The 15,244-nt window shown below is 46.2% G+C and overlaps 1 protein-coding gene across 3 annotated transcripts in view; it reads left to right on the forward strand.

The window, feature by feature from the left end:
- The window catches only part of ntn2 (netrin 2), a 59,890-nt gene extending 50,143 nt beyond the window's left edge, over nt 1-9,747 (forward strand). For 2 of the 3 annotated variants that reach the window (XM_014158868.2, XM_014158867.2), the window contains exons 5-7: nt 810-866; nt 4,892-4,969; nt 5,234-9,747. In XM_014158868.2, the coding sequence (XP_014014343.1) occupies nt 810-866; nt 4,892-4,969; nt 5,234-5,625 (527 nt within the window). In that variant the 3' untranslated portion in view covers nt 5,626-9,747. The remainder of the gene's footprint in view (nt 1-809; nt 867-4,891; nt 4,970-5,233) is intronic. The other variant, XM_014158869.2, reaches the window with a different exon arrangement.
- The last annotated feature ends 5,497 nt before the right edge of the window (nt 9,748-15,244 follow it).

Raw genomic sequence — 15,244 nt, forward strand, 5'->3', positions numbered from 1 at the left:
ATAATTTCGAAGCAAGCCAACTGTCACTTGCCTCTCAAAAACGCTCTTTCCAGGAAGCTCCTTGTCTGTTTGTTTGACTCCAACCCGGTCCTCCTCCCTCTAACTCCCCAGTCGAAAGGCAAATCCCTCTGGGTGCACGCTAATGATGCTAAGCCAGCGTCCCAATCATCCTGTTGTTGTTATCATTGAGGCAGTGGATTTGTTGTTAGCATTCGCGTTTCATCGCTTTGCATTAGCATTTGTATTGAAAAGGGGGCCTTCGTTGTGTGGGGAATTCTTTAAAGAATTGAATTATTTTGGCTTTGGTGGAGACTGGCGAGGGGTTCTGGTTGAGCTAACCAGGCGTATTGAGGGAGTTTGCATCTGTCTGAAGGTGGCTCTCCCCATGTCCCTGTTTGAATGCATAGATCTCTTGCACCATGGTGCTACTGTTTCAGAGGAAGAGAGTTCGGCTCAGACAAAGTATGCTTCTACAGTGTGTTTGTGTTTGTGTGTGTGCCAATATCAGTATCTTTATCGCTGTGTTTAGGTTGATATTTCCACCCTACACCCTCCCTCTCATTCTTCCCACGTCAAATAACTGTGATTTAATTCAGGCATACTTTATTGGCTTGACCACACATGCAAAGAGTAGGCATATGGCCAGCAATTACACCATGTCTACATAAAATGTATAAATTGTTTCCATAAAACTCTAGTTAAAACTCTGTTGTTCTCTGTGTGTGTGTGTGTGTGTGTGTGTGTGTGTGTGTGTGTGTGTGTGTGTGTGTGTGTGTGTGTGTGTGTGTGTGTGTGTGTGTGTGTTTCAGAGATCCCAGTAGTGAACCCTACAGCCATGGTCAGCAGCAGCACAGAGGAACCGGCAGGTTAGTCACTCCTCCACCCTACATCTGACACCTGGTAACATAAAAAAAACACAACCTTTTTAATATTTCTGGCCTCCATTTCTAAACTGGGTTAATAAATATTCATGGAGGGGGTGGGCCTCTCTTTTGATGTTCCGTGAAGAAACGACTGCTCTGGATCCAAGTGAGATTTTCCATTGTCTTAAAACCTGCATTCTTGGCACGACGTCTGCCTGCTAGCCTTTAGCGAGTTAGCTTTGCTCCACTGTGCTTGAAGCCCGACTCCAGCCGACCACAAAGCCAACGGAAAGGCTGCAACAGAAGTGATTAGTTGCAGTTTGCTAGCCCGGGGAAACTTCGGCGGGGAACTTTCGAGGCGTGAAAAGAGTGTTGGCGACCGTCGTTTTGGGGGAGAGCGTTTCCGCCTCTGACTCCTGGCAGTCCTCACTCCATCCAGTCTCTCTCCAGTCAATTACTCCCCTCCTGTTTTTTAACGCCTTCGCCTCCCCGGCGGAATTGTGGCCCGGTGTTGATTTGGAAACGGTGATTCATCACAGGCTTTAACTCAACGCCGTGGCGACCACAGACGTACCTCCCACAACGACAGCACCCCCTCCTCAGCTTTCACAGTTGGTTCGGCTGAGACACGACCCTCTCTGGAAGGCCCAGGCCAGAAGAGATGTTCTGTAAGGCCTGGGACTTCTCACACTGCAGGGGATGCATGCAAACTAGCCGAAGGGGGGCATATGAGTTGAGCGGGAGTGCTTGATGTAGAATTTGCTATATATCTAAAGATCTGGGATCAGATGACCCTATCCCCAATCCTAACCTTAACCATTAGGCGGATGGATTTAAAAAAAATCCTGTATCAGTACTAAGGAATAACATGTACCTACCGCAGAGGGAGAGTTTGTGGGAGGAAGGGATTTAGACTGGTGACCTTTGATATCTAGCCAAAGACCGACTGGGTCTCAACTTGAAGGAATTGCAATATGTCTAGCTCGGATGTGAACGTTGTGGTGTCACCTTATTAGTTTTGCTAGCGGCTCACACTACCATCAACTGCCAGACCACGGCTAACCTAGCCCACTGATAGGTCTAGCAGCTCCGCCTTGCCCTCTGATAGGCTAGGTGGAATTTTCCCCACATTGCTTACACCAACCCAGTCTCTGCTTGGGCTTGTAACCCTCACACACACAGTACACTCCTTTGTGTGTTTCTGCATCCCTGGGAAAGGGCTTTTCCACTGTGAGAAACAAATAAGAACAAGGTTCTTTATCGTCAATTCATCCCCACACAAGTGTACAACATACAGGGTCATTTTTTCTTCCATCTCTCCTTTAACCCACACCCCATATAACAACCAACCTCTCCTCCTCCTTAGGGGACTCAGGTACCCAAAACCTGAAAGTGTGTGTATCTGTGCGTGCGTGCGTGCGGGGGGCGGTGGACGCAATTTGTCATTGTCACGGCACTGTGAAAAGGGACGGGGGAACAAGGGTAACCGGAGCCGCCAAGTCGATTGTGTGTGTTTTCAGCCGTGGCTCTTCTGGGTCAATGGGCGATTCATGGGGTCTTTTCCAGGTGAATGCCCATCAGTAAGTGACTCTTCATGGGAAAACACACACCACTGATACCGAGGGCTGCACTGTTTGCCACTGTACCAGGATACCATGCAGGCACACACACACACACAACACACACACACACACATATGCATACACACAAATACTGTATATACACACACACATACTAATGTACAAATATATAAACATACACACACGTACACTCACACACACACACACACACACACACACACACACACACACACACACACACACACACACACACAAACACACACACACACGTATATGTACACAAAAAAAAAAAAACACTTTGGAGCCCAAGATCCTATGGGTAAAAGCTAGGGAGCAGGATTAACTGTTATTTTCTACTTGACTGGCCGGTTGAACTGCTCTAGCATATCACTCAGTCTGTTTTCTCTTCACTCCTATAGATGGACATTCAACAGATTTATTCAGCTCTCCCCATGACTGATTCAGTGTGGCCTACTTCATCAATTCATTCATTGCGCCCTCTCCCTAACCCACACACATTCACACACCCACGCACGTACACCAAATTCCCCCTCTCTCTCTCTCTCTCTCTCTCACACCACAGAGAAACATGCACAAACACACACGTTAACCCAGGTATGTTTAACTGAAGTTTATTGAAAGCTGCTGTGAGTGAGAGGTAAAGGAACTAGGCAGCTGCTCTGGCCTCTCTCTCCGCTTGTCGCTAATAAAAGCTCCATCACTCTAATATACGGGCCAAGCCTCCCTGACATTTTTACTGGTTCCTCGGCCCCCTCTCTCTCTTTCTCCTCTTCCTGCCCTCGCCTGCTCTGGCTCTCTCCAAACCCTCAGCGAAACGAGCAACACGGCTCCCTCCTCGCATGCGACCGACCCAGAAACTGTTTTTTGGGGGGCAGTATTCCTGCGAGCGATCACTTTTATTTTGTTTGTTTTGGAGGAGGAGACCGCTTCCCTGCACAACTTCTGAATGATTTTACTTAGAAGGCAACTAGAGAGGGAGACCAGGGAGACCGCATATACCAGGATTTCACTCTAGCGGCAAACGAAACCCGGTGTCTTCGGGACCTTTGCACGTGTCCCCTTCAAAATCCAGAGTAAAATTCAATCAGATACCAGGCTCTCTGGCATGTTCACTAGAAAACAAGACTGGTCAGCAACTGTCCCTCAGTGACCTTTTAAACCAGCTCTATATTGAAGTATCCAACCCAAAAAAGGTTTTATAAACCCAAATCAAGTACAGTAGAGTGGTGGTTTAATGAACATGTTTGACCCTTTGTCTCTTCCTCACAACTCCTACTGCAGTGACATTAAAGCCAATTGGCCATTTTAATAGTGAGTTCCCCGTCATAGCTTAGGGAGAGGTTCTACCACAGAAGCTTACATTGGGTTGTCCCACAACACCACTGGGTGTTACGTTGTGGTTTGGCTGGCCCACATTATTCACTCCTTTGTGTCCATTCATGTGTGTTTTCTCATGTCCTATATGGATCTGTAAGGGATCAATTCAATCAAACCTGTATTGCGGTATGTACAGTCGGTCGTTTACTGCAAATGTTTTTTTCAACCGCTCTAGTTCACACACCTATGACCCAACACCCACCAGTCAAGTCCCAGAGAAAAGCACATCGACCACAGGGCAGCTTCATCCTCCTCCATACGTACAGCGGTCAGCTGTGTGGTCTCTCTCTGGTCGTAGTCTCGCAGCTAAGAGGCTGCTGTGGGCTACTCACAGCCATCCAGCCATGACCACTTCCACCCGCGCTCTGTCTTTTCTCAGGGTCCCCCAAAAGGCAGGCAGACATGTCAAACGGAACACTTTTCCCCCTCTGTAATATTCCACCCGCCCGCGACTCCCCCAGCGGTTATTGCAGGGGCTTACGTGTGATTTGTTTAAGGTCGTATATTACTCCAGCAAACCCGACCAAACCTAACATTTCCTCTATCCAGCCGCCTGTCTCAGAGTCCAGGCACTCGTGCTGTGTGTGTGTATATATGTGTGTGTGCATGCCTGTGTGTTTGCATGTAGGTATGTGCGTGCATGCGTACATGCATGTTTGTGTCTATTTGTGTGTGTGTGTGTGCGCTATGTGCGTGTGCTACATGCGTTTTTATGTACCTCTCTGTATGTGTGTGTGTAACACAGTGTGTAAACATCTCAAGTGTGTAATTGTTCTAAGAATGTAACCATGTCATCATGTTCACTTTATCATCTCAAATGTGTAACTGCTGTGTGCGGTTATGTGTGTAATTCTCCTAAGTGTGGATCTGTCCTGTTATGTGTGTAATTGTCCCAAGTGTGTAATTCCCAGCAAGTTGGACTCCAAATGTAAGACTGGCTAGTGTGCAGGTAGCTGGTGTTTTGAAAAAGGGAAAACCCCGCACACATGTAATTGTGGTGCATAGACTAAAAATGTATCCGGTGTTTAAAATGTGTTCTTCTTTTTTCAGCAGATTGTGAATCCTATTGCAAACCAGTGAAAGGAAATCTGAAGATCAACATGAAGAAATACTGCAAGAAAGACTATGGTGAGCGATTGAACAACTGAATGCATCCGATTTATTTATCAAGCATGAAAAAAGTAGTACCCATACTAGAACAGTGAATTATAACAGTAAATTGCCAGCCCATCAATCCAAAACTTGATTGTTAGTAGCTATATGGTATTACATGTTATTATACTATATGTTACAGGCTTTTTTTGCTAAATAGTATTTTCAGTTAGTTTACAGTTGTGTTAGGACTGTACCTGCATCAGTTGTAATGGTTGGTTTGTCTGTGTGCCTCATCAGCGGTGCAAGTCAACGTGCTGGACATGGAGACGGTGGGCGACTGGGCCAAGTTCTCGGTCAACGTGGTCTCGGTCTACAAGAGCCGCGGCGAGCCGCTCAAACGGGGCGACAACGTGCTATGGATCCATATGAAGGACCTGGCCTGCAAGTGTCCCAAAATCCAGATGAGCAAGCGCTTCCTGGTGATGGGCACCAGCGAGACCGGGCCGGGGGGCCCTGGGGCCGGGGGGCCCGGGGCTGGACCAGGGGCTGCTGGGGCTGCTGCAGGAGCAGAGCGCGTAGGGCTCCTGGCCGATAAGAACAGCCTGGTCATCCAGTGGAGAGACGTTTGGACGCGGCGCCTCCGGAAGTTCCAGCGCAAAGAGAAGAAGGGCAAGTGCAGCAAAGCATGATGGGGGAGAGAGCAGCGCATCCTCAGCCAACCCCCCCATGACCCCACCCCTACTCCTACCTCCCCACGACCCCTTCCTAGCTCTCGGCTAGTTCGCAGGATAGAACATGACCCCCCTAACCCCCTAAAAACCCTGACCCCCCCCCCCCAAAACGGGGTACACTGCACATTACAGAGACTGCATGTATATTGCCTGTTTAAGGACCACTTTGTGTATATTGTATAATTATTTCCTTTTTATTTTCTGTTTTAATCATGGGACTGTGACTGTCTTTTTCTATTGGTCTGCCTTAAAAAGGGACCATTAAAAAGGGTACGAAGTGTAGACGAGTGGATATCATTCCCTTTCTCGACAACGACAGCAAAAATGTCCACACTCCCCCACACCCCTGCCCTCTCCCATTCCCCCTCCCCATTCAGACTGCTTCAGTCCCCCGTCCTGCCACCATGTTTTAGTGTTTTGAAACTATCGAAGCTCACATTTCCCATTCTATTACCAGGAGTATCCATGGAGCTCAGATAATCAGAGAGAGAAACAGATTTTTTAGTGTTGTAGCAAAGTGCCCCATGCAGGGGAGAAGACAAACTGCACAACCTCAGTTCGTCTGCCTCCTCCACCCAGTATTTCACTGTCTCTAAACCCCCATATTTCTCTACGCAACTGAGATTACTGGCCTAGAGCGGCCATTTTGTCTTGTACTCCTATTCCGTATGTAAGATATGTAGATATGAACTCTCTGCAGTAGTATCTCTGGACCAGAACCCACAACGGCTGCATCCTCGTCCTCAGAGGATCCTTCTAACCACAACAAAGGCTGTCCCCACAGGGGCCTACTCCAATGCAAAACCTCACTTCTACCACCACTGCCATTACAATATATATACAACTTCAGACTGAGGCATTTGCTACTCTAGTCTAGACTATACAGCTGTTGACAGTGACCCCACCGCTCACTCACTGGTTCTACTGCTCCAGTCATAGACAGACAGTGGCAAACACTAAACCCTAATAATGTTTCTCTTTTATTCTATATTCATGTACTTCTGCTCTCAGATTCCCATACTTCTACAGACCCCACTGTCTCACTATCTAAGTGAAGACCCCCCCCCCCCCACACACAAGCCTTCTCACCACGAGTAGGAAATGGAATCCTGCATTACTATCTGACTCATGTGAAGAAAAAGAAACTTGAGCGAGACTCCAGCAGAGTGGAAAGTAGCCAGCTTCAGAACAGAACAATGCCCTTGATACTAGGGAAACTTTTGGGGGGATATTTTGCGTCATGTCTTCCACTGTTTGTTGATAGAAAGTCCTGCGGGTGTCATTGTGTGACCGATATCGTTTGTTGGTTCAATTCTATTATTTCTCTTGTCTTTTAAATGTTTGCCACTTTCGACGAAGTGTCCAATGACGGGCTAGTGATCGCTTGCCGAAAGAAGAGCTCAAAATAAAGAGTGCCATTTCACGAAGAACAGACAAAGGTTGGATTAAGCTCTACCTTTTCAACTGTAGCTTATTGACAAACCGAAAGAGTCCGGAACGTTCTAGGCTACATACACACTGCCTGATTGTATTATGATGCGATAGTCTATTTCAATCCTCATGTCTTTGTATGTTTGCATGTTTGTGGTTTGGCTGGTCTGTCCGATGCGAAGTGAAAAATTTACAGTAAGCAGAGCATGGAATTAACAAATGTTAACATCACAAATCCAGAGGAAACCTCCTTAGTCATCTCCCCTCATTGGCCTTGCCGACATTTCCCTCTCTTCGTTGGCCAATAATGCATCAGCCTGTTTCTAAATTGAATCAAGAAAATGAGAAAATCAGGACAAAAATGAAACCACAAGGGAACGTATGTTTGCTCTCAAAAGTTGCTGTTTTGTCTTTGTCCTTAGTTCGTTTTAAAAGCGTATTACGATTGATTTCAAAAATAGAACAACGTAAACACATTGTGAAGGGGTCATGCTAGCTAGCTGTTAGCATGCTGACAGTAATTTCATGCTAGCGGTTGGTTGGCTGCAGTGCTATGTTTGGTTTGTCACATTTCCAAGCCCCTCAGAAGAGTGTGTCTCTCCCTCTCTTGTCAGGCCCCAGTTCCTTTCTGTTCTGCAACATGTGTGTTTCTGTGTCTTAGATACACTGCATGTCCAAAAGTATGTGGACTCTAATTTGAAGGGGCGTCCACATACTTTTGTATATGTAGTGTACGTGACAGTAGTGGGACAAAGGCAGCCAGCCGCAGTCCTTCAGTGGTGTAGGTCTTGTTTTCATTTGCTGAAAGAATGTATATAAATGAGAAAATGTCAAATGTAAAAACCGCTTAAAGACACATGGTATGATTGTACTTTCTTATGAGATTATGTCGTTAAAGCTGAGAATGTAGACCGAGCGTTGTCATTCTAAAAAAAAAAACGCTGAATGGATTTAGAAGTTGTTCACATGAAGGTCTGTCTGGTTAGATTGTAGGTTTTATGTGTAACAGTTGTGGGTCCTCCCTCATATGCGTCAATGTTTGCATCATACAGTATTCATTCAACATGTCGCGTAGCACAGTGCTCTGAAAACCAATCCAAAACCAATCCATGACCAAAGTTAACTAGGTTGTTTTCCATACATTTTGGTGTAATATGTAACATTATTTCTTAGAACAGCGAAGAGGTCAGACGGAACCACTAACATTTCCGAGTAAAAGTAGTGTTTCCTTAGAGGAATTCCTAGATGGAATTTCACAAAAATGCAGAACCAAATCGTCTGATTATTTATGTATTTCCGTCCATGACAAGCTGTCAAACAGGTGGTCTTACAGTAGCCACCATTTCTTGGCCTGGTATGTGGGGAAAGCATGGGCAGGTTTGATGGATGTCGAAGTTACGTGTCCAGAAACCTTTTCTCAGACTCAACCCAGAACCAACCCGCTTCCTCACAGGGTTATACTGCACTGTCTACAGTGCCTAGTAGCTCAAGTATGAACCTCGACACTTCATCATACTGTATAGCCTGGTCCCAGATCTGTTTGTGCTGTCTTGGCAACTCCTACAACTCCTATGGTAATTTTCCATAGGAGTTGGCCACAAACAGATCTGGGACCAGGCTATGAATAATATCCAGCAAGACAAAAATCACTATACTTTTTCACCCTTTACCTCAGTCTCTATTTTCTTCCTCTTTTAGCTGTGCCACCCTGAATATTGGACGACAGATAACAAGCTTTACTAAACCCTGCAGATGTTATTTAGAAATTGAAACGTACCCTCGAAAGCATTTTGTAGTCTTCCTAGGGCGAGCCACCCTGTTGTTTTACTTAACAAGCCCCACAGCTTGGCAGTGGAACCAGGGTCGTAACTTGCCCTCTTTGTTCCCCTCCCGCAGTATTTATAACGTCCACGAGAGAGAGAGAGAGAGAGAGAGAGAGAGAGAGAGAGAGAGAGAGAGAGAGAGAGAGAGAGAGAGAGAGAGAGAGAGAGAGAGAGAGAGAGAGAGAGAGAGAGAGAGAGAGAGAGAGAGAGAGAGAGAGAGAGAGAGAGAGAGATCATTAAAGTACCTTATAAAGTAAAAACATAATGAGATATACACAAATGGACGGTGAGGAATAGTGAGTTAAGGTTAAGGGAGTTGAAGGAGAGAGTCTGCCCATTGGGTATAATATGGACTGAAGTGCCAATACTTTTTCTGTCATTGTCTTTGTAAAGCCAGTAAGTAACAAGCCAGAGAGACAAGCTAAATGATTATACGTAGAACATTTAAATATATATCAAAGCCCAAAATGATTGTAACAATGACTGTAGACCTACTGCTGCCAGGTGTTATGAAATATGTGAAATCTTGCTCAAGAAAGCATTGAAAGGGCAAAATTCTATGAAATGTCTCCCCATTTGCCAGAAGCCCCCTCCTGTCCTCATGACATTCTGGTCACAGAGTTACACTATAGAGCACCACTCACACAGACGATGTCCACCTGCCTTCTGAGGGCCGATGGGGTGTTGCCTTCCGCCCCATGCACCCCCCCCCCCACCTTCCTTCATCACTCGTGTTATTATGAAGTCTTCCTTGTACATTTTCCTCTGATGCAATGACCACTGACTTTTTAATCGTAAATGACAAATAAATTATTAGTTAATGAAATATGTGTATCGTTTGTCATTTTGAGGATCATGCAGCAGATCTAGATCAACGGCTGCTATGCTGCCATCGGGGCCCAGACCCAACTGTCCGTGTGTGTGCGTTTCCATGTGTTTGGTGCATGTGCTCTTATACTGATGACTACATGGCTAGTCAAGTGGCCTGTATTGTAACCTTTCTGATTTTGGGTGCTGCACTGGGCTGGCCATGTGGGTGAGAGTCTGATCCTGCTCTGGTGTTTTTACTCAAACTGAAGACGGGCCAGACTACAGTAGGTGGGGAGACTAGGAGGGAGGTAGTGCGGGGAGGCTGGGTGGTTCCCCACCAAGGGCAGAGCAGGAGCTGAAGCTCTGAAAATAAACAGTGGGGCAGCACCCGCTCCCCGCCAACCCTCACCTCCATCTCAGTCCCCCCACCTCCACCACACCTCAGAGGAAACCCAACACCATTGCCTGGGACATGGCAGGAAACTCCTCTCTCCTCCCCCCTCCTCTCTCCTCTTCCCCCAGCCTCCTCTCCTCTCTCCACCCTCTAACCAAACAGACCACAGCCATCCTTTTAGTTAATTACAGGAAAGCAGTAATTTATCATTACTTTCTCTCACTGGACCAGAAATAGGGCCAGAGCTGAGATGAAGACAGACTGACGCTATGACGGTCCGGACGGGACAGACTATTTTTCACGCCACTTCGATACAGCTATGACTGGAAGTGATTTTTGCAGGAGGTTAGGAAACCATTTTCCTAAGCTTAACCTGAATTCTCTTAACCTGCTACGTTAATACTCCTAACCTGCTGCGTAAGTTGTAACCTGCTACGGAAAAGTGACTTCCAGTCGTAGCTGTATCGTAGCGTGGAAAGAGTGTTTCTAGGTCCGGCCACACTGCGGCACGTCTGCATCTGTGACGGATGTCCATCCCACCTTACCCTGCGGCCGCCCCATCAGTCTCCAGCTCCTGTTACTCGCAGAAGGCACGGCCCTCTGGGATAGGGCTGAGATCAGACAGTCCTCCAAGAGGTGAAGAAGGGAGTAGGGAATGCAGGAGGTATTACTTGGAGGTATATTTGGGCCGCTCTCCTCTCCTGTCCTCTTGTTTATCTTCTCCTTTCCTCCCTTGCTCTCCCCCCTCTTTTCAACTCGCTTCCCCTGTGCTTTCCCACTCCAAGAGAAGTTGGACTTGTGGTGTTCCAAAAAGGAGTTACCTGGAACTCCTTCTCTTCAAGGGTATAGGAACCCCACTCCCCTCTGTTGCTGCTTTCCCAAGGGCTGGTAGACTGGCTAGACTTGGACTCGTGCTCAGTCCTTCTCCACCTCCATAGGGGTGACAAATGACGTGCTGAAACCTCGCTTAGCCATACAGGAAGTACTTTCCTGACATGACATCTCAGACACGCGCCAGTGGGCCCTGGTTGGCCTCTCTGGCTACCGGCGGGCCAGCCGGCCAATCCCCTGACTGGAAACAGAGCCAAAGGCTGGGCTGAAGGCGTGGGCCCAGGGAGCACTGCTCTCACTCTCACAGGGAGACTGCCGGTCCATCAAAACATCCCCATAAAGTACAGTACTCCAAATATACTGAACAGAAATATAAACTCAACATGTAAAGTGTTGGTCCCATTTTTCATGAGCTGAAATAAAAGATCCCAGAAATGTTCCATAAGCACAAAAAGCTTATTTCTCTCAAATGTTTTGCACAAATTTGTTTACATCTTTGTTAGTGAGAATTTCTCCTTTGCCAAGATAATCCATCCACCTGGACAGGCGTGGCATATCAAGAAGCTGATTAAACAGCATAATCATTACACAGGTGCACCTTGTGCTGGGGACAATAAACGACCACTCTAAAATGTGCAGTTTTGTCACACAACACAATGCCACAGATGGCTCAAGTTTTGAGGGAGGGTGCAATTGGCATGCTAACTGCAGGAATGTCCACCAGAGCTTTTGCCAGATAATTTAATGTTAATTGCTCTACCATAAGCTGCCTCCAACGTCGTTTTAGAGACTCACAACCGCAGACCAAGTGTAACCATAGCAGCCCAGGACCTCCACATCCGGCTTCTTCACCTGCGGGATCGTCCAGGCCCACCCACCCCCAGTGGGTGGGTGGGCCAGTAGGTGGGCCTACTGTATGCCCTCCCAGGCCCAACTATGGCTGTGCCCCTGCCCAGTCATGTGAAATCTAAATATTAGGATCCAAGGAATTTATTTCAATTGAGTTCCTTCTATGAAGTGTAACTCAGTTAAATCTTTGAAATTGCTGCATGTTGCATTTATATTTTTGTTCAGTGTATTGATTGATTTTTTTTTTCTTCCAGAAACTGTTTTAGACATTCACCAGAAGCAACCCTTATTAATAGAAATGGTTATATATGCTTAGTCTATGGATTATTAACTGTTAAGTACTAGTGAATAAGCATTGAATAACAGGTTATCCTATATCCATCACTGATATCATTACAGACTCCAGCCATTTCAATCCTACATCATCTCTCAGGTCTGACATGGCTTCTTGAGGCCGGACCTTTGGGATACTTAATCGCAGCCCATGATTGGTCGAGGGCTAAAAACCCCAATAGCCCCCAATAGCTCCCGGAGTCCAAACCGCTGCCCTCGACAGCGATGTGTTGACAAGACCCCCATCAGGGCCGTTCACCTGGCTTACTTTGGCAAACGCTCCCGCAACATGATTAAAAATAGGGCTGTTACTCTTTTCCCCTCAATTTAATAATGTTAAGAATAGGGGAGTCATTATGATTTGGGGAGCTCAACCCTGTGTGGGGGTTGGTTAAATGGAGAGTTATGGAGGTGCTAGAAAAACATGGGATTTTTTTATTTTCCTTTCCGTTAATGATGTCATGTTGGTTGGGAGGATGTATGTGCGTTCGAACATTTCCCAGGTTTACCTTGGCTGTTTGATTCTGTTCAGAGATGTAACCCAGGGTCGTATTCAGTAGGCACGAAAAAGAAGAAAGCAGTCCAAAAGCGAGTGAAACTGGGAGGTACTATCTGAACCTGTCCAATAATAAAAGTTTGTTTTAGTTTTCCATTGCAACACATTTTGAAACAGTGAGACATTATGAACACGACCCAGGAAATGTTTGTTTTGTTTTCACTGACAACCTGACACTAACACTTGACGACTTCATTGACAGGTAGAACCTTCGCTTGATTCTTCTTAAAATGTATCTTGGGCAATCTTGGGCAGTAAAGCATTTAAAGAGACACCGAACATTGGCGTGTGTTTTTCTGTTGCTCATTAGAAAAACAAGATTTCAGTCTGGAGGTGTGTTTCCTGACCAATTCCACATTTGGTTACTGTTTGTCCCCCACAAGACACTGTAGACGCCTATTTCATTTCTTCAAAATCCCCAGAATGAATCTGAGAAATCTGTAATAAATGTTGATGTTTTGGCCGAGGATGTTTTAGTTGTGCAATTTTACATCTAACTAAGGTGTTTGGTGCAGTATTTCTCAAGTATTTTTTTTTTTTAAGTGTTGTCTTATGTTAACAGTCGGAGCTGCTGTCCACTGTCTCTGCTATTGGATAGAGAGCAATCACCGCAGTTGTTCACCCCATGTTAGTGGGCAAATGGACATTGCCAAATCAAAACCCAACCTTCATTTACCTGGTGTGACGCACAGATGTTCCAAACTCCGTTTTAGATGAGACAAAATTATTCTATTTACACTTTGCAGTCAATTTTGACACTAGAATAACTGTTTCTGACTCATATCGATGCCACATAGACCGTTTTCAAAGGGACTCATTGCTTTTTAAAGGCAGTCCCCCTTTAAGTAAGAAACAGTGAATACACTCTTACACCATGTTGGAAGACCACCTTAGTGTTCCATGTTGGAAGACCACCTTAGTGTTCCATGTTGGAAGACCACCTTAGTGTTCCATGTTGGAAGACCACCTTAGTGTTCCATGTTGGAAGACCACCTTACTGTTCGCCAGGTTAGGAGGTGGGCTGGAGGAGAGAGGGTCCCCTGGGAAAAACCCACGTTAAGTGGGTGACTGCATAGTGAGGCCAGACACTCTGGTGTGGGAGAGGGTTGCTGCTTCTTAGAGGGGGGAACGGTGCTAGGCGGATTCATGCCAAATCTCCCCCTGCTCACACACACACACACACACACACACACACACACACACACACACACACACACACACACACACACACACACACACACACACACACACACACACACACACAGACACATACACACACACACCCTCACACACTGCTTGGGGGCCATAGAGGGGGGGTTAACCGATCACGCTTTCATAACCTGCCAAACCAGCTTCATTGGGCTTAAATGGGACCTCATTACCACTCGGCTTCAAAGCCAAACAATGGTCTTTTTCAGCATGGTGCCTGTGTGTGTTTCACTTATACCTTCACTCTTTTTCATTCTATTTTTCAGTCTCCCACTTTCTCTTCCCCTTTTCCTCTACCCCCTCGCTCTCTCGACCTTTTTTCTTCTCCCTATCTTCCTTCTCTTTACTCTCCCTCTCAGTGTCCTTGGGGTGTGTGTGTGTCCAAGTGTGCGTGCGTCCTTGCACTCGTGTATTTGTGTGCGTTAGCAGCATACATACGTGCATGTATGTATTAAAGTGTATTTGTGGGTCACGTAATATTATAGACCCCTGGAAACCGCAAAAATGTGGTGAGAAGTCCGTACAGACCCAAGTCATAAATATGCAGTGTCTCCTCCCTCCCTATCACTCTCTCTTTCTCTCTCATGATCCACGTCTCTTCCTTTGTTCCCTGAGTAAAAGCAGCTGCTGTCCACTCAAGACACCCTTGTTCTCTCTGTAACTGACAAGATGCATGACGATGACCACACCTCTGTTCACACATCTGTCCTCCTTCAATTTTCCATCTTTCCATTTCAGAAACCTTGAAAAACGTTCTATGCCTTTTTTTCTCTCAGAGGCATCCCTTCAAAAACCCTGTCATTCCGCCCAGCGAACCAACGCAATCCTCACGGGCCTGCGAGCCATGCTAATAATGGCATCGCTCTTTGACAGTTTTCCCTACACAACCGAACAATGTCTGTCGCATTAAGGTGACTCTGGGTACATAACTCGAGTCTGTGTTCCTTTGTTGGGCCTCTTTTAATAGAGAAACAAATGTTATTGAGCTATTGAGTGAGTGAAAGTGAGGAGAAATGTGAGTAATTTAAAACCGGTGTGGTCCTATGAGGGTTTTGATAAGCGCATTGTATACCAGAGGCTAGCTCTGTCCTAATCCTGTCCTCAGCTTTGTGTTTGATTGGGTACTGTTGAAAATGGGGATGAGTCTGCCTCTTCAAAGCCTGTAACATTAGAGGTGTGTGTGTGTGTGTGTGTGTGTGTGTGTGTGTGTGTGTGTGTGTGTGTGTGTGTGTGTGTGTGTGTGTGTGTGTGTGTGTGTGTGTGTGTGTGTGTGTGTGTGTGTGTGTGTGTGTGTGTGTGCACTTGCATGCCTGTGGTTTTTCAGAATGGTTGACTTGTGCT

The sequence above is a fragment of the Salmo salar genome, chromosome ssa19, assembly GCF_905237065.1.
Source record: "Salmo salar chromosome ssa19, Ssal_v3.1, whole genome shotgun sequence".
Classification (NCBI taxonomy): domain Eukaryota; kingdom Metazoa; phylum Chordata; class Actinopteri; order Salmoniformes; family Salmonidae; genus Salmo; species Salmo salar.